The following is a 25,702-nucleotide window of genomic DNA, read 5'->3' on the forward strand; positions in this document are numbered from 1 at the left end:
AATAGAAACAAAGAAAACAATAGCAAAGATCAATAAAACTGAAAGCTGGTTCTTTGAGAAGATAAACAAAATTGATAAACCATTAGCCAGACTCATCAAGAAAAAGAGGGAGAGGACTCAAATCAATAAAATTAGATATGAAAGAGGAGAAGTTACAACAGACACTGCAGAAATACAAAGCATTCTAAGAGACTACTACAAGCAACTCTATGCCAATAAAATGGACAACCTGGAAGAAATGGACAAATTCTTAGAAAGGTATAACCTTCCAAGACTGAACCAGGAAGAAGTAGAAAATATGAACAGACCAGTCACAAGTAATGAAATTGAAACTGTGATTAAAAATCTTCCAACAAACAAAAGTCCAGGACCAGATGGCTTCACAGGTGAATTCTATCAAACATTTAGAGAAGAGCTAACACCCATCTTTCTCAAACTCTTCCAAGAAATTGCAGAGGAAGGAACACTCCCAAACTCATTCTGTGAGGCCACGATCACCCTGATACCAAAACCAGACAAAGATACTACAAAGAAAGAAAATTACAGACCAATATCCCTGATGAATATAGATGCAAAAATGCTCAACAAAATACTAGCAAACAGAATTCAACAACACATTAAAAGGATCATACACCATGATCAAGTGGGATTTATCCCAGGGATGCAAGGATTCTTCAATATACGCAAATCAATCAATGTGATGCACCATATTAAGAAATTGAAGAATAAAAACCATATGATCATCTCAATAGATGCAGAAAAAGCTTTTGATAAAATTCAACACCGATTTACGATAAAAACTCTCCAGAAAGTGGGCATAGAGAGAACCTACCTCAACATAATAAAGGCCATATATGACAAACCCACAGCAAACATCATTCTCAATGGTGAAAAGCTGAAAGCATTTCCTCTAAGATCAGGAACAAGACACGGATGTCCAGTCTCACCACTATTATTCAACATAGTTTTGGAAGTCCTAGCCATGGCAATCAGAGAAGAAAAAGAAATAAAAGGAATACAAATTGGAAAAGAAGAAGTAAAACTGTCACTATTTGCAGATGACATGATACTATACATAGAGAATCCTAAAGATGCCACCAGAAAACTACTAGAGCTAATCAATGAATTTGGTAAAGTTGCAGGATACAAAATTAATGCACAGAAATCTCTGGCATTCCTATACACGAATGATGAAAAATCTGAAAGAGAAATTAAGGAAACACTGCCATTTACCATTGCAACAAAAAGAATAAAATACCTAGGAATAAACCTACCTAGGGAGACAAAAGACCTGTATGCAGACAACTATAAGACACTGATGAAAGATATTAAAGATGATTAAAAAAAAAAGAAGAACACCAGATAATTCCCTGGATTCCAAACATATTCCTTTTTGCCCTCAAGGTATAGCAGCAGTCATACCTATTGTTGGTAATATCAGTCACGTAGCCAATATAATAAACCCCTGTTTTCCTGCCTGTTGATTCAGTGGAATGAGGAGCCTAAGTGGCCACTAGTAAACTTAACTTCCCGTTAAGTGGAACTATTCTTGTGTCCCCTGTAAAAGTGTTCCTCCCTAGGAAACTAAGACCTCTAACTCAAGAGCTCAAAGCTGCAGGAATTACAAGCTGCAAGTGGATTGTTGTGTATAATTATAAGAGGAGCTGCTTTCATTTTCATTCATTCATTCCTAGGCCCTTATGCTCTGGTTGTGAGAAAAACAGCATCAGTCTTGGTTGCTAGTTTGTGTGACACTCCATTCTGTAAGTCCGCACCCCAACCTCACAGTGGGTAGTCTGCTAGGTAGTGCAATAAATAAGTTGTCAAAAGACTATCTTGCCATTCTATTAGGTCAGCTACTTCTGCGTGATGGAGTACATGGTAAAAAATTAAACTCCATGTCTGTGAGCCCATTGTTGTACTTCTTTGCCATGAAATGTGTTCCATGGTTAGAAGCAATGTTATGTGCGCTACCAGAATAATGAATAAGACATTCTCGAAGTCCACAGATTGTGATGCTTGCAGAATATTGTGGTCAGGGATGGAAAATCCATATCTCAAATACATATTTATTTCAGTAAGAGAAAAATCACTGCTCCTTTTATGAAGGCAGGTGTGCACTGTAGTCATCCTGCTACTGGGTGACTGGCTAATCCTCCCAGAAATGGTGCCATGTTAGGGTTTCAGCATTGGCCTCTGCAGGTGCTCGGCAGGGGTGGTAGGCAGATATGCTTTGTTGAGGGGCAGTGTGTAGCCTCCTTCCCTGCTGCCAAGGCCATTTTGCAAGCACCAGGGTATCCAGCTGACATTCATGGAATGGGTCATCTCATCCACCTGATCACTGAGAGTCTCCTCTGCAGTGGAAGTCTTTGGGAGCATTCACATGGGATAGAAATAGTCCTTACACATCCCGTTCATCCTGAGAGGTCTGTTCACATGATTTCCCCTCAGACCTCCCTGTCAGCAGTTTTACATTATTTTTTCCAAACTTTGACTCTTCAGCTAAACCACTGCCCATGAATCAGCATAGACCTGTACTTCTGGCTATCTCGCCAACCAAGGAAAATGAGCAATCAGATATGTTGTTCTAGGTTTTACATATTGGGAGGATTTCCCCTCCCCTGTCTTTCAGAGCCACCTTTGTATGGACTTATAATCCTGCAACAGTCTGGTTTTGGTTAGTATCAGCATATCATGCAAAATCATTTGTAAACCTAGCTGCAGATTTTTCTCCTACACCCAATGGTCATAGGACGTTTGTTATGGGTTGATGGAGAAGTAACAGTACAGCAGGAGTAGGTATCACAGGAATCTAAGCAACATTAGTTCATGCAACTTTTCCAGATTTGCTTGAGCCTGATCTCCAATGTCGCGTTCATTTGATGAGGGAGTTCTGCACATTCAGTTCATTTTGAACAGCTCAGGAGGCATGGTCACCTTGGTGTCCCATGGTCAGGTGTTCAGTCTCTACCAACATGCAGTAGTAAGCCAGAAACTTTTTCATAAGGAAAATAGTTGTCTGCAGAATAGAGCATAACTTTGCTCAAAAGTGTTTCTGTAATTGGTGCCTTTAAAAGGTTCTAGTCATCGAATGAGCAACCATTAATTTATCACCCAAACCAAGACATAGTTGAGAGGGAAAAGTACCACTATTAATTATTTTGGGATAACAGGTGAAAACTCAGACTGTCCTTGAAAACCAGGGTGTGTGGTAACCCTATCTATGCAGCCTTAGACATTTAGAGCACAACTGGACCTACCGAGTAATAACACCCAATGCCCTTGGCCAAAGACATAATGCCCAAAGAGCAGCTTGCATGGCAGTTGGACTTGTTGCAGAGCCTTGCCTTTCTCTGGATCCCACACAAAACTGGCAGCCTCAGTAAATGGATCAGAATAGCACAAATGTTTTATGCGTAGCTGCCCAAATCAAAAAAGGCCAACAAAGCTTTGTGCCTTTTTCTTAGTAGCAGGTGGTGAAAGGTGTCTTTCACATTGGAGGTATATTCCAACATGCTTCAGATACCTGGACATCAAGAAAATTAATCAGGGTGTCAGTTCCTTGAATTTTTACAAGGTTTACCTGCATCCTGTGGTACACTCCATACTGAGGCATCTGAGGTATTTGAATTTCCTGCCCATCAGCTCCAATCAACATGGTGTTCTGTGGAATACCAAAATAATCAAGATCCCTGTGCAATAGATTATAATAGGGCTAAAGAGTTGATGTAGCCCCCAGAGAAGAGGACAAAGGTATACTGCTGTCCCTGTCAGGCGAAAGCATACGGCTTCTGGTAGTTCTTGTTCATTGATAAAGAGAAAGAAACATCTGGCACGTCCTTAGCTGTATCACAAGTGCTAGGGGATGTGCTACAGTAAGAAGAGTCTACATATGGAACAGCAGCTGAAATTGGAATCACCACTTGATTGAGTTGATAGTAATCTACAGTAATTACTCAAGACCCGTCTTCTGCACAAGCCAAATAAGTTAAACAGGGATGTCATAGGACTCATTATCCTTCTACCTTTCCAGTCTTTAGTGTTTGCAGTAATCTCTGCAATTACCTCGGGGTTGTGGAATTATTTTTGGTTTACTGTTTTGGAAGCAAAATTCCTAGGGCTTCAATTTGGCCCCTCCTATTATAATAGCCCTCGCTTTGTTGGTCAGTAAGAAGAGTGTGGTTATTCTGTCAGTTGCTCAGTATGTCTATTTATACATTCAGGAACTGGGGATATAACCACACAGTAGGTTTGTGACTTCACTGGGTCCATTCACAGGCTAAATTTCCATTCTCCCATCAGATCTTCACAATCCCCCACTTTGCATGGTGGGCCACCCATGCCTTTCATATCCCCAGACATTAACACCAATTTGCAGATATTTTCTAGTAACTAGTAATCCTTGAAAGCAGTGTTCATTAGAACTTTCTGTAATGTTGGAAATGTTCTATATCTGCATTGTCCAGTATGGTAGCCACTAGTCATATTGAGCACTTGAAATGTGGTTAGTGTGACTGAGGAGCTGAATATTTCATTTTATTAAGTTTAATTAGTTTTAATTTAAATGTAAATAGTCAGGAACTGAATGAGAGACCATGACTCTCCCTTCGGGCAACTCAAATCACTTTTTTTTTCTCACCAGATCTAGAGTTTTTGGTTATATAGATCACCAGTAATTCCAAATCATCTTAATTCATTTACAGAAATTGAAGTTGTTTGAAGCTAGTCTTCAATCCCTGCAAGGAACACACTGTTTCTAGTTCACACTTCCTCCTAGGATTTAGGCCTCCACTGCCCTAACTTAAAACAGGGGCAGTTGATTAGGGCTCCCTTTCTGTAGCGCACCCTGGACTCCAATTTTTGGCCTCCTGGGCTAACAAGGTTGTCAGAATCTCTGCTCAGCTTCTTAGCCTCTCACCCACTTCCGTAGTTAGCGGGGAGCCGTAGGGGAAAAGTGGCCCCAAATGGTACATGAATCCCTTTGGGTTTCCTCCTTCTTCTAAATCTTGGTCCCCCAACTTTTCACAGCTTGTTAGTTCCCAGATGTCTTAAAGAAGATTATTTTTAATGTATATATTTTGTCTGGATTTTATAGTTTATACTTAGGGGAGAGTTGCCTCACATTATTTAGTCTGCAGGACCCAAAGCCTTTCCATGTATTTTGGCCAGGTGCCTAGGTGCCTGGTATGGAACCATTTTAAACTAAACTTAACTAGTTGGATATTTTATGAACCACTCTGACAATCCAAATTTGGGCTAGAGTTTTCAAGAGGACCAGCCTGCCCTCGCCCCTCCCCTTCTCTGTTCACTCCAAGGTAGTTTTCCACTGGTTGTGGGATGAGGGGAATGGGTTTAGTTCTGGTTCACTCTGTCCTGAGGGTACCTCTCTTTAGGATCCCAGATTCACGTGGGGGGTTCTCCAATTACATGCCTGCCTTCTCTTTGTATAAGATAGCAAATATCCTTAAGGCAAAAGTGGCTTCTTGTGCTCAGTTTCTGTCTCTGGAGTTTTAGATTGTGGCACACTACTTCCTTACTGTCTTTGCATCTCTTACATGGTTTTATTTATTTATTTTTAAAATTTTTATTGGAGTATAGTTGATTTACAATGTTGTGTTAGTTTCAGGTGTACAGCAAAGTGAATCAGTTATACGTATACACGTATCCACTCTTTTTTAGATTCTTTTCCCATATAGGTCATTACAGAGTATTGAGTAGAGTTCCCTGTGCTATACAGTAGTAGGGCCTTATTAGTTATCTATTTTACATATAGTAGTGTGTATATGTCAAGCCCAATCTCCCAATTTATCCCTCCCCCCTCCTTTCCCCCTTGGAAACCATAAGTTTGTTTTCTCCATCTGTGACTCTGTTTCTGTTTTGTAAATAAGTTTATTTGTACTCTTTTTTTAGATTCCACATATAAGTGATATCATATGATATTTGTCTTTCTCTGATGTACTTCACTCAGTATGGTAACCTCTAGGTCCATCCATGTTGCTGCAAATGGCATTATTTCGTTCTTTTATATGGCTGAGTAATATTCCATTGTATATATGTACCACATCTTCTTTATCCATTCATCTGTCGATGGATATTTAGGTTGCTTCCATGTCCTGGCTGTTATAAATAGTGCTGCAATGAACATTGGGGTGCATGTATCTTTCCAAAGTATGGTTTTTCTCTGGATATATGCCCAGGAGCAGGATTACTGGATCATATGGTAGCTCTAAATGATGGGTCTTTTTTCTTTTTATACTTTATTCATCATTCTAGTTGTTTTCAAGTGGAAAGTCTTATTACATAAAGTAAGGCAAGTCTCCACCACTCTGCACTTCCTAGTTCTTTACATATAAGAAAAGGAGAATAAATGTACTCCTGCTTACTCCTGCTTACATCAGGAGAATAAATGTACTCCTGCTTACAACTGAGATAATTATGCTTTGAAAACGATGAGACTCCAGACAACTGCTATGGTCATTTCCTCCCTGCACATCTGTCCACACTCAGTGTGCTCTATGGATTCCCCTTTTCTGCCAATCTCTTAAATCTTGGTGGTCCCCCATTGTCCACTCTCAACCCACTGTTTTTCTTAATCTTTACAGTCTTTCTTAGCGGTCTCATCCCTTCCCAAGTCTTAGTTATTTCTCTACTTCACTTCTGTCTTCTGAGCTGTACGCCCATGTATCCTGCTTATCATACCAAACTCATCAGACACATGCCCATGCCAACATCTCCTCCTCCTGCGTCCCTGTCCTCAGTGGTGGGCACTGCTCTTCATCTGCTGTGCAGTTGTGCAGGCTAGAAACACGGTCAGCAGCCTGAATTCTTTCCTTCCTCACCTTGCACATCCATTCAGTCGCCGGATTCTGTGCATTGTACTTCCTAAATTTTTCTTAAACTTGCCCTTTTCTGTTATCCTCCTGTTTGGTTTCAGTCTCCAGTTTCTCACCTCCCAGTCCATCCTCCTCACCATCAGCCAGAGTGATGTTTCTAAAATGCACATCTGATTCTATCACCGCCCTGCTTAAAGTCCTTCCGCAGCTTCCCAACATTCTAAACTCCATTAACATTGATTACAAGGCTTTTCAGGACTTGACTCTGCCTATTTCTCCATCCTCTGTTCTCCTTCCTTTTTTCCATTTCACAACATACCTCATCTATTCTGAACTATTTATATCTCCATTTCCGGGTAGATCACAGTCTGTCTGGGTGAGTTAGGGGAATCATATTTGACCTACTCCATCTTTAGACTGCTCTCTTACTTGTTTTGACTGACAGCTGATACTTTGCCTCTCCCATTAGGCCTATTCCCTTTCCCCCTTGGACCTCAAGAGTTGGCTCTTAGGCTTGACCAGCACAGAGCAGAGGGGCATTGTGACCTCCTTTTTTCTCATCACTATATGCCTAATAATGCCACTTGAAAGAGCACTAGCTTTTAGCAGCCGCATCATAAGTCCTTTCTTACACAAACAAGCTGTTAAGCCATGTCTCCCTCATCCTGTGTTTGCGTGGTGGGTTTTCTGTATCTTATCACAGAAGCTGAACTGAATTTGAACAAACATCAGTGTTTGCTAAATTTTGTCTTGTTTGCTATAGTCCTTGGTCTAGTCTGTTGAACAATAATTTTAGCCTAATACAAAGTCTTACAATGTAAAGTAAAAGAAATCCTCTTCCATCATATAGATAGAGGGAGGAACTGACTGGGCCCAGAGATGCTTGGCACCAACTAGAAATCACACAGCAAGCAAAGCAGCAGCACCCCCAGAACCAGAGCCCAGGGCTCCTGATCCCCACTCCCATGCTTTTTCTAATATGGGGCACGAGTTCCCATTCCTGAATGGGAATCCAACCACTGGGGCATACTTCTACCTGCTGAAAAATTCCATTAAAACCATCAGATTTTAAATCGTATCAATTCCTTTTGCCAAGAGAAGGTATAATAAAAATAGCACTACTCTAAACAGCTGGAAACCTCGGTTTCTCCATTACTGACAGACTCCTGCCACTTCAAAAAGCTCTTCTCCCAAAACTGCCACGGGAAGGGCTCACTGGGGAAGTCTGATGCTTTCCTGTGAAGCTTTGCATCTTGTCTTCCTCATCTACCTATTGATGGCCCCCCTATTTTAAGACATCTATTTTAGAGACAGAATGAAACTTCTCTATGTTATAATTAGAGTTGAACTTTTAAAAAGTTTTGTTATGGGGCTTAAGAGGAATTTTTTGAAGGCTTATTTCTTAGCTGTTTCATATTCCACTGGAGCAAAATAAAGATTGGCCAGTTATTTATAAATCAACAGAGCTTCTGGGCACCGTCCTGTAATTGCTTTCAGGTAGATTAAAACGTCAGTGTATGAAAGTTGGTCCTTTCAGGAAGAGGCAAAGAGTCATCCATGACCCTGAAAAGTACCATGAACTAAAGGCTTCTTTCCTTCTCTGTTGAGTTCCTCTGGTCTTTGGACTTCAAGCCTCTTCCCCCACACCTTGCCAGGGCTCTTTTGGAAACCATATCTGACCTGTGCTTTTTTTTAGTCAGAACTATCATGGTTATAATCTACAGAAAGCCATCAATATTAGAATAACAGAAAAGGAGGAATTTACTATAAGAACAACGGGGCATCTAACAGCCATGCCTTAGGGACGTACTGAATGTAGGTCCTGAGCATTGTGGAACAGCCCAGAAGTTCTGTCTCTCAGCTTTCACATATGCTCGTCCCTGTGACTTGCTCCATTTGTCTTTACGGGTGAGCACCTGTCTCTCTCTGGGCCCCGTGATGGGCCACACATGACCGGCCAGAGCTCCTAAAAATATTACAGCTCCAGCCACAAAGCAATGATTTTTCTCCTGTTCCTCTCCCTCTCTCGCAGTTCTTAAGAACATGGCAAATTCCCTCTCCATTCTTTTTTTTTTTTTTGGCCACACCATGCAGCTTAAGGGATTTTAGTTTCCCAGCCAGAGATCAAACCCGGGCCCTCAGCAGTGAGAGCATGGAGTCTTAACCCTTAACCGCTGGGCTGCCAGGGAATTCCCTCCCTCTCCATTCTTCATGGTTTCGCTTAAACACTGCCTTCCCTGGGTCCTCCCCACCGGGGTGGGTGACTCCCATCACGCGTCATGCCTGCCTCTGCCGGAGCATTTGTCTCACTGTGTGCTGTGCAGCCATCTCCTCCACGAGACTCTAATAAGCACCTTGAGAGGGAGATGTGTTCTTTTTCTCTTTGTATTCCCAGTCCCTGGCTCCACAAATACGTGTTGAAGAAATTCATGAGTGTGAATGAATGAATGAATGAATGACTACACGGCTGGATATATGCTGTCTCTAAATTCATCTTTGAAATATTCCTGCCTTTAGGTGTACTCTTACAATCCTTTTGGACTTTTGAACTCACTGCCTACCTTTGTCAAGTTCTCTCCAGCCCAGCCAACAGCTACCCTTCCACTTCCCCACCCTTTAATCCACAGAGAGCTTGAAGATGTGATGTGAGAGGCGGGTGCTGCAGTGGAAAGGGCCTGGGGTTTGGAGTCTAGTTTGAGCTCTACCACTTTCTGGCTGTGAGATTTTGGGCAAGTGACGCTGAGTTTGAATTTCTTCATCTGAACAGGAGATGGATAACACCAGTCCTTCTCAGTGCTATTCTAAGATGACATGTATAAAACAGCTAACAATTCCAGGAATGCAGTAGGCTCGGAAGAAAGGCTGCTTTCCTGTCCTCTTATTGTAGGCACGTCTGTGATTTACATATGTGTGTGTGTGTTTTGTGACTGGATATCCCTATGTGTTTGTTTTCGTGTATACAGAGGATGGAGTTGGAGGGAGGAATGAAAACACGATGTGAGTCATCTGCCTTTCGTGTGCTTAAAAGTAAGGCCTCATCCACCTGGGGACACAAATGAGGTCACATCATTGATGGTAGTACCACCATCAATGATGCCACCACTTCCTGCCCCACCTGTGTGATTCAGGACTTCAGCCTGTTAAATCCCACTCTCAAGTGTTTCTGGGAATCCTCAGAGAGTTTGAATTTAAGAAAAGACTTCCCAATTCCATACTGATGTGTGCACTTTACAAAGTCACTTTAGAGGAGAGCCTCACTGCGGCTAGGGATGGTGCCCTTCATCCATCCTACCTTACCCCACTTAATCTCTGCCAAGGGCATTGTCTCCTGGTACTTCCATGGTTACCACTTCTTGGGGTGACACAGCATACTTGGGAGTCCGCCCTGACCCAAAATTGTGTAGTGTTGTTCCTACAGAATGCTTCCCCTAACTCTGCCACCCTGGTGTTTTCCGTGAACATTACTAGTGCCCCTCCATCCTGCTGCAAACTGGTCTCACTGAGTCCATCAGTGAATATGTGCAGCCTTTCTCCATACAAAAGATTGTATGTGTGAGTGGGGTTTGGGGAAGGGGGTCAGTTGAAGAGGGAATTACACCTTTTGGTCCCTCACTGCGGAGACCACTCTTGGGCACTAGAGAAGTTCCCAAGCTGGTTAGGCCTCTTGATTGATTTCCTATCCTCCATTTCTTCCTGGGAATGGTAGCGCTTGTCCCCTGCCCTTGTTCATTACCCAAGGTCTTTGCACCCACAGGGAGGCGTATGTAACATCGCTGACCAGCAAGAGGTGCATCCTGAGGTTCCCGGCGCTAGAGACCCTGATGCTGGATGACAACAAACTCTCCAACCCCGATTGCTTTGCCAGCCTGGCCGGGCTCAGGAGGTAAAGCTACAAGCCTCTCTCTGCAGGGCCCTCTATAACCCCCAGCCTTGCTCACACCTTGAGTGCTGCTCTGGAAGCCAAAATGCCTGGGTTTAAATCCCAGCTCCATCACTTAATCTCTGCTGTGTGGCCATGGGTAAGTCATCTCCCCTCTGAGCTTTAGCTCAAGCCAAAAAAGTGAGGCATCAGTAAAGATATTTCTGATCATGTGACTGGATTAGAAGCAGTAAAGAGAAAGGAGGGTAGGAGGTGATATGGGATCCTGACCCTAAGAGAGGAGCCAAAAAAAAAAAAGAATCAGAATCAGAAAGGTAAGTTAAACTCTGAGCTCTACCTGTAGTTGGCCCTCTGTATCTGGGTTTTGCGTCCACAGATTCAACCAACGTAGAACCCACAGATATGGAGGGCTGACTATATTTGGTTAAAGTAATGAAATGCTGGCATTTAAATGGTTAAGTTTTAGATCCCTGGAAAATTTACTTTGGATTCAAATACCATTTACTGAACACTACTTTGTGGCACCGTTTACATATTGTCTCATTTAATCTTCACAAGACCCTTGAAAGGTTAATAAATACTATCCCCATTTTAGAGATAGGGACATTGAGGCCCAGAGAGGGTAAGTCACTGGCTCAAGGTCACGCAAGAGGAGTAACTGTCGAAGCCTGATTCCATGTTCTTTCCCTAAAGTTGCTTGGTAAATATCCCTGAGGTATCATTACTGCTGTGATTCTATGTTCACTTTCCTTAATTGAAGACTGAAGAAGTTAAGCCTGGACCAAAACAAGATTTTCCGGATCCCGTACCTACAGCAGGTTCAGCTCCGAGATGGGTCTGGAGACTGGGTTGGAGGCAGGGGGAGTCCCAGGAAAGAGCCCCAATCCATGCTGCAGCCCAAGTCGTGGATATTTGAGGCCTCGGATGACCAACCGGATTATACTGTACTGCCCATGAAAAAGGATGTTGACCGGACAGGTTAGTGATACCACTTGTTGCAGATGCTAGCCCCATGGTGTGAATAAGCTTCCAAGAGTTTATTCTGAGAGTCTGTGGCTCCCTGGGGAGCTGCTGCTTTCCAACTGCTGGGCCAGGGGAGATCGCGGTCCTACATGAACTATTTCTATGACTTCCTAACTGGTTCTGTCAGTGAAGATGCTTTTACAACCCAGTTACAAGTGGATTTTTTCCTTTTTATCTCAAATAACGAGAAACTGAGAAGTAAGGCTTTCCAGAGATGGTTAATTCTGGGGTGCATTGATATCCTCAAGGGGCTCAGGCTCTTTCTATCCTCTCCTCTCCATCCTTGGCCTGCTTGCTTGTCCTTCTTGCTTGTTCTTTTAGGCTGGTTCCCATTGAGGTCTCAAGGTTGCTACCACAGTCCCAAGAATCACATCCAGATGGCAACATTTGGAGGCAGAAAATGAAAGAAACGTTACCTTTATTATAAACCAAAATCCCTTTAATGCATGAGTGTATTTGTGGATTACATATTCTGCTCCACTGATCTAATTCTCTATTACTGTGCCAATACCACACTGTTTCTCCTTAACATTTATTTTAAATTGAGGAATAATTTACATAGAGTAAAATACAGAAATCTTGTGCAGAGCTTGAGTTTTTACATATATATACTCTTTTAACTATCACCCATATTACAATATAGAACGTTTTCAGCATCCCATGTGGTACCTTCCCAGTCAGTATCTCCTCTAAGAATAACCACTGTTCTGACTTCTGTCACCACAGATGAGTTTTGCCTGATTTGAAATTCATGTATCACTCAACGTTAAATCTGTGGGATTCATTCATGTTGTTGCCTATGTCAGTGGTTCACTCTTTTATTTTTCTCTTTTTTATTCCATTTATGCCACAATTTATTTACACTTTTTGCTGTTGATAGACATTTTGGTTATTTCTATTTGGGAGCTATTATGGATAAAGCTGCTGTGAACATTTTTTTACACATCTTTTGGTGGACATAAGCACTTGCTTCTGTTGGGTATATACCCAGGAGTGGAATTGCTGAGCCGCAGAGTGTAAAAGTTTGTTTAGCATTAGTGGATACTGCCAAATACTTTTCCAATGGGGTTGTAGCAATTTTCAATCCCATATTAATGTAAGAGATTTCCAGTTATTCCATATCCTCACAAATACTTGGTACCATCAGTCTTTTTCATTTTACTGGTTTTGGTAGATAGGTAGTGATATCTCATTGTGGTTTCGATTTGCATTTCTCAAGTGACTAATGATGTTGAGTACCTTTTTATATGTTTATTGGTCACTTTGATATCCTCTTTTGGAAGTGCTTACTCGCCTCTTACCTGTATTTAAATTGGGTTGTGTATCCTTTTTGTTGTTGTTGTTGTTGATTTGAGTCCTTTATATATCCTGGATACAAGTTCCTGGTAGATCCGTACATCACAAAAATCTTTTCTCAGTCTGTGGCTTGCTTTTTCATATTACTGGTGAATTTTGGTGAACAGAAGTTCTTAATTTTAATGAAATTCAATTCATCAATCTTTATATATAGTTAGTGCTTTCTATTTCCTGATCAAGACTTTTTTGCGTGTCTCAAGCCATGAAGATATTTTTCTATATTTCCTTCTAGAAGCTTGATTATTTTAGTTTTTACATTTGGTCTATGATCTATCTAGAATTAATTTTTGTATATAGTGTGAGGTAGAGTCAAAGTTAACTCTTTTATATGGATATCTGATTGACCCAGCACCATTTGTTGAAAAGACTATATCATTTTCCCCACTGAGTTGTTGGGGAGGCATTGTGGTAAGGCGGGTGACAGTGTATGTATCTAAACGACTGTAGCTTTGTAACAAGTTTCGACAACTGATGGTGAAATTCTACAGCTGTGATGTTATTCTTCAAAATTGCTACAGGTATTGTAAGACCTTTGCATACAAACAGTATGCAAATTCTATGCAAATTTTAGAAACAGCTTATCAACTTCCAAACAAACTCCTGCTGGGATTTTGATTGGAATTGCATTGAACCTACAGACCAATTTGGAGAGAATTGCCTCATTAAAATAATATACCCTACCATTTTTTAGATCTTTTAAAATTCTTCTCAACAATGCTTTGTAGGCTTCAATGGCAAGGTTATGCATATCTTTCATTAGATTTATTCTTAGGTATTTGGTCTTCTTTATGCTATCATCAATGGTATTTCTTTTTTATATTTCATTTCCAATATTGAACATGTATCCAGTAACCTTTCTAAATTCGCTTATCACTTTTAGTCATTTGCAGGTTCTTTCGGATTATCTATGTTCATGATCATGACGTTTACAGATAATGACCATTTCATTTATTCTCTACCAATCTTATGCCTCTTATGCCTTTTTATTTCTTTATTTCACTGGCTAAGACTTTAGTACGATGTTGAGAGAAGTGGTGATAGTGAACATCCTTGTGTTGTTCCCAACCTCAGGGGGAAACTGTTCAGTATTTCAAAACTATGAGTTAGCTGTAGATATTTTTGTAAATGCCTTTTATCAGATTAAAGAAATTTCTTTGTTTTCCTAGTGTGCTGACAGTTTTTATTATGCATAGGTATTGAATTTTGTCAAATGCTTTTTCTGCATCTATTGAGACAATCATGTGATTTTTCTTTAATCTATTAATATGGTTCGTTACATTGATTTTTTTTAAGTTCAGTTGGTATCTGTCACCATACCTAGTTACAAAAAAATTTTTTTTCATGTAATGAGAACTTTCAAGATCCACTCTCCTAGCTACTTTCAAATGCACAATACAGTATTGTTAACTCTAGACATCGTGCTATATTCATTACATTCCCATATATAACTGGGAATTTGTACCTTTTCACCCCCTTCACCCATTTCGCCCACCCCCAACCCCCTGCCTCAGGCAGCCACCAGTCTGTTCTTTATATCCATGAGCTCAATTTTTTTGTTTTGGTTTGGGTTGGTTTTTGTGTTTTTCTTTAGATTCCACATTTAAGGGAGATAATATGGTATTTATCTTTTTCTGTCTGGCTTATTTCACTTTACATAATGCCTTCAGGGCCTAACCATGTTGTTGCAGATGGCAAGGTATCATTCTTTTTTACAGCTGAATAATTTACTTATGTGTGTGTGTGTACATATATATAAAATCACATTTTCCTTATCCATTCATCCATCGATGGACATTTAGGTTGTTTCCATGTCTTGGCTATTGTAAATGATGCTGCAGTGAACATAAGGGTGCATTTTATTTTCTTTGGGTAGGTACCAGGAAGTGGAACTTCTGGATCATATTGTAGTTCTGTTTCCAGTGTTTTTGATGAACCTCCATACTGTTTTCCATAATAGCTGCACCAATTTACATTCCCACCAACAGTGCACAACAGTTCCCTTTTCTCCACATCCTCGCCAACACTTGTTATTTCTTTTCTTTTTGATAACAGCCATTCTAACAGGTGTGAGGTAATACCTCATTGTGGTTTTGATTTGCTTCTCCTTGATGATTAGTGATGTTGAGCATATTTTCATGTACCTGTCGGCCATTTGCATGTCTTCTTTGGAAAGATGTCTATTCATATCGTCTTGATTGTTTGTTTTTTTGCTATTGAGTTTTCTGAGTTTTTTAAAAACATACTTTTGGATAGTAACCCCTTGTCCAGATATAGAATTTAAAAATATGTTCTCCCATTCAGTAGGTTGTCTTTTCATTTTGTTGATGGTTCCCTTTGCTGTGCAAAAGCTTTTTAGTTTGATATAATCCCACCTGTTTATTTTATATCAATTTTTGAATGTTGAACCAGCCTTGCATTCTCAGGATAAACCCCACTTGGTCATGATTTAACTTGCTGATTGATATTTTGTCAAGGATTTTAAAATCTATGTTCAGGAGATATGTGGGTATATTATTTTCTTTTGTTATAATGTTCTTGTCAGGATTTACAATCAAAGTTATGTTTGCCTCATAAAATGTGTTTGGAGAAATATTCACTGTTTTTCTGTTGCTTGGGAAAGTTTGTATAAGATTGAGATTATATCTTCCTTAAATTTTGGAAGAATTCACCATGAAGCCATCTGAGCTTGGGCTTTCCTTTGTGGGAAGAGGTTGGAATTATTGAAATTCAGAAGCTTGGAAGAGAAGCCCTTTAGAGCTTGGCTGCTGGTGTCTCTGAGCTCAGAGGGGCCTCATGGAGCTGAGACCCCAAATCTCTGCAAGGAGGAGACTGACTGGCTGGTGCTGGTATCCCTGAAGCTGGTTTATAAAGGTTGGAAAACTGCAAACTGGATTCAGCTGCTGCTGGGGAGAGACTTGCTGAAGCTGGGATGAAGTGACATTACTCCAGCGACATTCATATCACAAGCAGTTGGGAAACCCATGGGAAGCTGACTGGTGGAAGCAAGCCTCTTCTTCCTCTTCCAGCTTTGCAGTCTCCCTCTAGCCCCAACCCCTATTGTCAGAGTCTAACGGGAAAGCAGCTGGCAAAGCAGAAAAATGGTTTTCAGAACCCCAGCTCCAACATCCCAAAGCAGAATAGAGCAGGGTGGGTTTGGAAGTAAAAAATAATAGCTTAATAATTGGCACAATTGTGTTATTCAGATTTTCCCCAAGATTATTTTTGTGTCTACTTGGTTTGCTAACTTTGGAAACAGGTATATTAAAGTCTCTTACCACTATTTTGGGTTTGTCAGTATCTCCTATGTTTCTGGCGCTTTTTATTATTAAATTGGTTCAGTCCCATTATGAGGATCATGACTATTACCTAGTACATTGTATCTTTTAATCACTGTAAAATACTCCACCTTATCTTAATACTTTTGGCCTCAGCCTGGGCCTCCATTTTGTTTGATATGAACACTTATTTTGGAATATCTCAAAAACAATATAACCCTCCTATTTTCCCCAATATGGGTCTTTTTCTTTTAATAGAAGAATTTAACTCACTCACATTGTGATTATTGATGTTTTGATTTATTTCTATCATCAGTAGTGTATATTTTCTTTTTTTAAATGTTTAATATATAATCTTTTTTTCCCTTTTTTAAATTAAAATATAGTTGATTTACAATATTGTATTAGTTTCAGGTGTACATCAGAATGATTCGGTTATACGTATATATGTATATATCTATATTCTTTTTTCCCGATTATTTTCCATTTTAGTTTATTACAAGATAGTGAAAATAGTTTCCTGTGTTATACAGTAAATCCTTGTTGTTTATCTACTTTATATATAGTGGTATGCATCTGTTAATCCCATACTCCCAATTATGCCTCTCCCTTCTTCCCCTTTGGTAACCATGAGTTTGTTTTCTATATCTTTGTGTCTGTTTCTGCTTTGTAAATAAGTTCATTTGTACTATTTTTTAGGTTCCACATATGAGTGATATCATATATTTGTCTTTCTCTGTCTGACTTCCTTCACTTAGTATAATCTGTAGGTCCGTGCGTGTTGCTGCAAATGGCATTATTTCATTCTTTTATATGGCTGAGTAGTATTCTATTTGTGTGTATCACATCTTCTTTATCCATTCATCTGTTTATGGACACTTAGGTTGCTTCCATGCCATGGCTATTGTAAATAGTGCTGCTGTGAACATTGAGGGTGCATGTTTCACTTTGAATTAGAGTTTTCATCTTTTCTGGGTATATGCCCAAGAGTGGGATTGCTGGATCATATGGTAACTCCATTTTTAGTTTTTTAAGGAACCTCCATACTGTTTTCCATAGTGGCTGCACCAATTTACATTCCCACCAACAGTGTACAAGGGTTCCCTTTTCTCCACACCTGCTCCAGCATTTATTATTTGTAGACTTTTAGAGGATGGCCGTTCTGATTGGTCTGAGGTGATACCTCATTGTAGTTTTGATTTGCATTTCTCTAATAATTAGCAATGATGAGCATCTTTTCATGTGCCTGTTGGCCACCTGTATGTCCTCTGCTTTTTCATTTTTCTTGTATATCTCAGACTCCATGAATTTAGGAGAAACAGTTATCTACTGTGGTCTTCAAGGGCTGTTTCCATGTGGGAGCATCCCGGTGTAGCCTGCTTGTGTCCAGTATTTTTGGTACGAAGGCTGTGTTTAGTATGGATGCCTGCCACGTCTTTCCTAAAGGTCTGCTGGCCTTTGTCCCCTTGATAGAGGGGTTGCGTTTGGTGTTGTGGTGACCAGAGCCTGCACTGGGTATTAGGCGGGGCCTCCTCTTTGCTCTTTGGTTGTCTCAGCCCTGTTGGGGGCAGGGTCTGCTCCCCAGCTGTTCGAGTAGAAGCCCCCAGATCCAGTTCTAAGCTGTGGTGTGAGGTAAGTGGGACTGGAGTGCTCCTACTGGGAAAAGGGCCACTGAGTGTTCTTCCCTAGGAGCTGTCTGCCAGAACGTGTGATTCTGTGATGCCACCTGCCACCCGGTGTGAGTGCCCACAGAGATCACTGTTGCTGGCATTGTCCTGGGTGGTCGCCTCTGCTTAGGAGCTCCGGTATTCAGCTCAGAGGTCCCTTAGGCACGCATGTGCTCTCACAAAGCCGCTGGCGCATAAACCTGCAGGAACTGTGTCCCCTAAGCCCACAGATAGTCAGCTCAGATCGCCCTCAGGCCTGTGTGTGCAGTCCTGGCCCCCAAATCCGCCAGTGAGAACCCACCACAGCTGCATCCTGGGCACCAGCAGTGGGATTGCCGGTAATCAGCTCAGACGTCCCTCAGGCGTGCATCTGCCCGTGGGCCCACCAAGTGCACAGAACCTGCGGCGACCAGAGCCACACCTGCTGTGAGCACGCTGACAATAAGGCTGCTGTGGTGGACCCATGCCCCTCCTTTCCCGTGTTGACAGTGGGGCTCCTCTGCTGGACTCACGCTCTGTCCTGCATGTGCCCCCAGTTGCAGGCTGGGCCACGCTCCAGGTGCTTCGGGCTGTCTCCGCACAGCCAAACCTAGTCCTTTCCCGGGGTCTGTTCTCTGAAGCCCAAGTTTCAGCACCCAATACACACACACCAGCAGGCGCGTGTCTCGGTCTGGGAAATGAAGCAGCGTGGCCAGGACCATCTGTGCTGGTCAGTCTCTACACTGTGGGGCTGCAGGCCAGCTCCTGCACTCTCCTCTCGGGCCTCTGAATCTCCTTGTCTGTCCTGGCGGACCTCCCAACTGGTGAAGGAGGTTCCCAGGGTAAGGGAAGCCTTCCTCTTTCACAGCTCCCTCCCAAGCGTGCAGGTCCCATCCCAATTCCTCTTCTTCTCCCTTTTCCCTTCCTCCTACCTGGTTACATGCGGATCTTTCTTGCAGTTTTGGTTGTATGAGATCTTCTGCCAGCTTTTAGTAGGTATTGTGTGAGAACTGTTGTGGGAGGAGGTGAGCTCCACGTCCCTCTGCTGCACCATCTTGATTTCCTTCTCCATATGTTTTCTATTTACCATGTTCTTTTCCTTCTTTTGTGCCTCCTGTGAGCACTGAATGAGTTTTCTTTTAATTCTACTTTTTCTCTAGTTGTTTAAAGTTATACATCTCATTTCCATTTCAGTAGTTACCCTAGACCTTTTAATCCACATATTTAAACTCACCTTTGTCTATCAATACCTAGAATCAACCAAATTCAAGTGTTATTCTTTAATAAGAAAAAAATCTTAATATGTGTTTACCTACTCCACCCTACCCCATCACTTCCCATAAAGTAATAAACACTAATAATGATTTGAGTGGTTTTAATTTTTTTAAATTATGCATCAACAATTACACTGAGAGATTGAACTCTTAGTTTTACTTACTTCTGTACTCACCACGGCTGCTCAGATCGCAGATCTTCCTCCTTCTTACATTCCCTATTGTGTGTCTGTGTATAACTTAGGAGCAGAGAGTTGATTTAATAATAAAACTCAGGTTATTAGCACTTTAACCGTTAGTCTTTATAAAGCTCCTCTTGCCCTATTTTATTTTTTCTCCTTCATTCTTAATCCCTACCCTCATTTCCCATTTTCATGTAAGTATCTGTTTTTTTTTGCTGGGTATATTTTCCTGGATATATGGATGTATCTTGTAAAATATATATTATTTTGTGTGTAATGTGTTTTTAGTTTATATAATGGTAATATGCTGTTGAGCTCATTCTGTTACTTAAGTTTTTTCACTCAGCACTGTTTTTAAGATTGTTCTTATTGCTGTATGCCCATCCAGTTCTTTCCTTTTATCTAATGTGTACTATTCCACACTATGCTCTAACCACACTTTAATTCATCTATTCCCTTGCTAATGGACACCTAGGTCGCCTACCTTGTGTATGTTTCTTGCATATACCTCTGTGCCAGAGTTTTTCTGGAATATTTACCTAGGAGTGGTTTTGTTGGATCACAGAATATATGCATATGTAGTTTAAAGAAGTGCCTGATTGTTCTTCAAAATGGTGGCTCTAGTGTACACTCACACCAGTAGTACATCAGGGTTCCTGTTTCCTTACAACCTTGCCTGCACTTGATATTCCCCAACTTTTTAATTGTTCTAAGTTCTGTTATTTTGTAGGTATAAAGTGATATTTCATTGTTTTAATTTCAATTTTTCTAAATATTTGTGATGTTAAGTATTTCTTCATTTACTTAGCCATTTGGTTTTCAACTTTTATGAATTGCTATTTCATCTCCCTTGATAACTTTAATATTTTCAATTTCTTCTTTTATTCTGTCATCACCTGTCTGTTTACTTCATCTGTAATGGTAGAGATGACATTTTGAAGAGAAGTTCTTAATTTTGATTTAACTAAATGTATTAGTTTGCTAAGACTGCCGTAACAGAATACCATAGGCTGTTTGTTTTAAACAACAGATATTTATTTTCTCACGGTTCTGGAGGCTGGAAGTCCAAGATCAAGGTGTTGTCAGATTTGGTTTCTTTTGAGGGCTTTCTTCTTGGCTTATAGAAGGCTACCTTCTAGCTGTATCCTCATTTGGTCATCCCTCTGTCTGAATTGTCTATGTCCTAATCTCCTCTTCTTACAAGGAGACCTTTCATATTGAATTAGGGCTATCCTAATGACCTTATTAACCTTAATTACCTCCTTAAAGGCACTGTTTCCAAATACAGTCACATTCTGTGGTACTAGGGGTTAGGACTTCAACATATGAATTGGGGTGGGGGGGAACGACACAGTTCAGTCCATCACACCAAATCTATACAATTTTATCTTATCGTTTATGCCTTTGGGTTCTTGTTTGAGAAGTATCTCCCTTTCTCATAGTCACAAAGATAGTTTCCTATTCTGTATTGCTTTTCATTTTGCTGTTTGAATGATTCTTTCAAAGAGGGTTTACATAGAGTAGATTTTTCTCAGCCCATAAAATATCCAAAATTACCTTTATTTTGTTATCATACTTGAATGCTAGTTTGCTGAATAGAGAACTCTAGCCTTAAAATAATTTTTACTGAAAACTTTGAAGATATTACTCCATTGCCTTCTAAATCCATTGCTGCCGATGAGAAGTCTGACACCAATCTGATTCCCATCCCTTTGTAGGAAACCTATTTTTGCTCCCTGGAATCTCTTAAGATTTCCCTTTTTTCCTTTGGAAATTTGACTAAGATGCATCTGGGTGTGCAGTTCTTTTTTGTTTATCCTGTTAGGTACTTTGTATTCTTTCCAAGATGGTTTCCGTCATCTTGGAAAAATTTTCTTTCTTATCCCCTTTCCATTCTCCATTTTATGAATTAGCTCTTCAAATGGGTCTTTTCTTCTCTACAACACATTTATTAAATCTTTTATTTGATTATTATACTTTAAAATTACAAAATTATTAATAGTTTCTCTTCCATAATGACTGATTTTGTTCTAGAATGAAATAGCCTTTTGAATTCCTTAGAGGACACCAATTATTCTATTTAAAGTTTTTATTCTTTTGGTTAAATTTTGTTTTTTTCAGATGCTAGTTCTTCTTTTATATTTCATAACTTTCTTTCATATTGTTCATTTTCCTCAGACATTAGGAAGTGCTTGATTGTGCATCTTTCTCTTGAACAGTCTCCAGTCTGAAATTTAGAATACATGTTCTGGTTTCTGGAGTTGCTTCCTGTAATTTTGGGGAGGGCCGGGACATGAGTTTGGATAGAGTGCACCTCAGTTCATCTTTCTATATATGGGGGCTCTCTATCTGCCCAGAAGATCACTGCTTAGCACCTACACTTGTGACCACGGCCCATCTTTCAGCTAACTCCTACTTTGTTCCTTGCACAAACCTTTCCCAAATTCCTTTCAGACCCTTGTCATAGGAGTTGTTTATGCCATGTGATGTTCCACCCATACTATTGCTTATTTCATTTTAATGTAACCTTCTCAGCATAATATCATTAACATGTGGAAGGGATCCCGTTAGTCAGGGCAAAGGTGAGCGGTCCCTGCACAGGATCCAGTCCCAGCAGAAGCTTTGCTTTATTAGGTTGAACTGAGCTCTTTATTGGCTCATCTTAGTCTGATGATCCCAAGAATGAAATCACTCTGCAGCCTCCTCCTTAGTTACTTATCTCTCCTGAATTCACTGTCTTAGCACACTCTATTTGTACCAATATAACAAAAAGTATTTTCAAATCCTCTGATAGACTATCTTTTATATACATTTTTCTCTTCTAAGACAGTTGGTTTGCCTTCTGACCAATACTGACTGCCCAATAGTTCTGAGGCTCAAAAGAGCGTGCATGTTGCAAAGTCAGGAAGAAGGTCAGTGTGGCTGAAATATAGTGAGTGAGGGGCAGGGTAGCATGAGATAAGATTAGAGAAGTAGGCAGGGGCCAGATCAGGCAGGACCTCAAAAGCCTGGCCAAGGAGTTTGAATTTTTTTCTAAGCGCAAAGGGCTTATTACCTGACACATGTCACAGCTGTTCCTCTTCCCAGTTAGCACTGAACCTCAGGACCAATGAGTACTCCCTCTAGGAGGTACCCTGCTGCATACAATGGGTGGTAGACCCAGACCCTGGCCTCTCCGGGGGTCAGTTAGTGCTCTCACCAACCTTCATTCTGTTTCTCTTTTATTTCAGAGGTTGTGTTCTCATCTCATCCTGGATTTTCAACCTCAGAGGTAGGAACCGCCTACTTTATATTTGCATCCTTGAGTCAGAACATTAATTTTAATAAACAAAAGTAGGTTAATGGAGCCATGAGAGGCATTTACATATATAACACTGAGGAGGCCCATTCACTGAACCGACCATGTTCCAGGCACTATGCTGGCCTATGGAGATGCAACAGCGGACTCAACAGACAGGTCCCAGCCCTCACACTGCCCACAGACTAGCTTCCACTGTTCTCAGATGCTGTTCAGTAGTAATGGTTGTTGCCTCAACTGATCAAGCTGGCATTGAAGTGAGGCTGCCACCAGGATGAAGCCCAATAGCTCCCTAACAAGAGCCCCCGCCCCAAAGCTAGAGTGAAAAAGAAAAACAAAAAAAAAACCCAAAGCTAGAGTGATCCTGGCCAAACACACCACCATCCGGGGTCTAATCCTTGGTGTCACAGACCTAGACACTTGATTTTTGTCAGCACAGAAAATTGTCTTTTCTCTCAGGGTAGATGCTCACTAAGCAAGCTCACGAAGACTGACACGGTAACTGAAAATTTATTTATTTATTCATTTATTCATTCATTCATTTGTAGTAAGAAGTACCACTATACAGTTAGCCAACCTGCATCCTTGGGACGCAACTCAGTATACCTCCTCCCCACACATACAACTGGGTGAGAAATTATATCAATTGCTATATTATTGCCACTTAACAAACCAACACAATTGTTGACTTCAAACAATAGCAATTTATTATTTCTCACAATTATTTGGGTTGGTTAGGTGGTTCTATTGGTGTTTAGCCAGGGCACATGCCTGCAGCTGGCTGGTTAGCTGGGAGCTGGACTCATGGACAGCTGGCACGGCTTGGCGTCCTTTGTTGTCTTTTCATCCTGGACTTCTTTACAGCCTGGTGGCATCAGGGTTCCAAGAGAGCAAGGCTCTGAGATTCAAACAATGGCATTTTCTGTTGATCAAAGCGAGTCATAAGGCCAGTATACTCCTGCAGTACAATTCTGATGCTAGTCACCTGGAATTAGCATGCGTCCCACAAGTTAAGGGCACAGTCCCCAATAAGACTGCCCTCACTTTAGACACTAGCTGCAAGTTTGGGGGCCCCCAGGCTACTTGACCTACTGGCAATAAATTCTAAAGTTCCAGTGATCCCCTCAGGTTCAATAATTTGCTAGAACGACTCATAGAACTCAGGAGAGCACTATACTTACAATCACAGTTTGGCTATAAGGGATACAAATCAGGACGAGCCAAATAAAAAGGCACATAATGAGGGCTGGGAGGGTTCGAAACGCAGAGCCTCTTTGCCCTCTTACTGTGGAATGAGAGTGTGTCACCCTCCCAGCACATCTGATGTGTTCACCAACCAGGAAGCTCACTTGAGCCTCAGTGTCCAGAGCTTTCATTGGAGTTTCATTACATAGCCACGATTGATCGAACCATTGGCCACATGATTGAACTCAGTTTCTAGCCCCTCTCCCTTCCCCAGAGGTCAGGCTGGCTCAACTCCAATCCTCTGATCACGTGGTTGTCTTTATAGTATGACCAGCCGCCATCCTAAGTCATCTCATCAGCGTGAACTCAGGTATGATCCAAGGGTCATGCATAACAAAGACATTCCTATCACTCAGGAGATTCCAGGGGTTTTAGAAGGTCAGTGCCAAGAACCCAGGACAAAGACCAGACAAATTCTTTATTATACAGCAGCCAGTCTAGTTTCAAGGGATTAGAGATACAGACTCCACGTCTGAATGGGAGGAGCGGCAAGGTCACACAAGCGCATGCATAAGGGATAGAGGGGCTTATGGCCACAGAATTAGGTTGCTTAGTGCTCAGATCCCAACTGTGTGGCATCTGAGAATGTAGAGAGTGAGTTGAATGGTTGAAACTTTTAGCGGCCTCTCTATCAATGTCAGATACATCCCCCTCTAAGACAGGGCCCTTTCTGTCCCCAGCAGAGCCAGTCATGCCCTCGGATCAGGACATTCCTGCCACTGGACAGGGCTAGATAACCCCCAAGCCTGTCTGGCTTTTTCTTCTCTGTGCTTCAGTCTGACTTGCCCCCTTTGGCTCACACAGCCTCGCTCCAGGTAGGGAATTGCACAGTTGAGGAGATACCTTACCAGACTGCCACCACATTCCGCTCAGCCTCTTGGAGATTGCATTCAGATTTTCTTGAGAGGAGAGTTCCCAAGCACCATCACTGGTTTCTGTTTTACTGTCACCCATGACTCATCCGTCTCACTTGTGGCTGTACAAGTTGGACCCCAGGAGGGGACAAAAATACTTGGCCAATAGTAGGTGCTCCAGGGACTTCCCCAGCGGTCCAGTGGTTAAGACTCTGCCTTCCAGTGCAGGAGGCGTGGGTTCGATCCCTGGTCGGGGAACTAAGATCCCACATGCCGTGGGTTGCGGCCAAAAACTTAAAAATAAATAAATAAAAAATAAATAAAAAGGGATTGCTGTAAAAAAAAAAAGTAGGTGCTCCACAAATGGTCATTGAATGAGCAAAGGAAATTTAAGTGACTTGCTCGAGATTACACAGCAATTAATGGAGCTTCGATGAATCTAGTTCATCTGAACCCAGTCGTTAGCCCAGCATCTACCCTGCGATGTCCTTTGGCTCCATCTAACTCAAGGAATCAGTGAGTGAACTGAGTTTGGCATGGTTAATCCAGCGACTTCCATTTTCTACTTGATCAAACATGTTGACCCTAAAGCAGGCTGAGTTGTGCTGAGAGACCATGACGCTGCAAGTGAGCTAGATGCACTGGCTACACCCAGGCCCCACAACCTGCCTGAAATCGTCCAGGACTTAGCTGTTGTTTTATCTCGGAACGAAGAGCCTCCACTGTAGGAGGTGGACTAGCCCGTCAGAGCAGGTGTTCAAGGCTCAGGTCACTCCTGCTCCGTCTCCTCACTAGGAAAAGTCCCCTTAACAATGCAAGCCCTGCCCTTTCACCTT

The 25,702-nt window shown here is 41.4% G+C and overlaps 1 protein-coding gene across 1 annotated transcript in view; it reads left to right on the forward strand.

Moving 5' to 3' along the window:
• The window catches only part of XRRA1 (X-ray radiation resistance associated 1), an 84,240-nt gene that overhangs the window by 26,541 nt on the left and 31,997 nt on the right, over window positions 1–25,702 (forward strand). Inside the window, exons 9-11 of the mRNA XM_068556631.1 lie at window positions 10,588–10,716; window positions 11,474–11,691; window positions 22,700–22,740. Coding sequence (XP_068412732.1) covers window positions 10,588–10,716; window positions 11,474–11,691; window positions 22,700–22,740 — 388 coding nt within the window. The remainder of the gene's footprint in view (window positions 1–10,587; window positions 10,717–11,473; window positions 11,692–22,699; window positions 22,741–25,702) is intronic.

This window comes from Eschrichtius robustus, chromosome 11 (assembly GCF_028021215.1).
Source record: "Eschrichtius robustus isolate mEscRob2 chromosome 11, mEscRob2.pri, whole genome shotgun sequence".
NCBI classification, from domain to species: Eukaryota; Metazoa; Chordata; class Mammalia; order Artiodactyla; family Eschrichtiidae; genus Eschrichtius; species Eschrichtius robustus.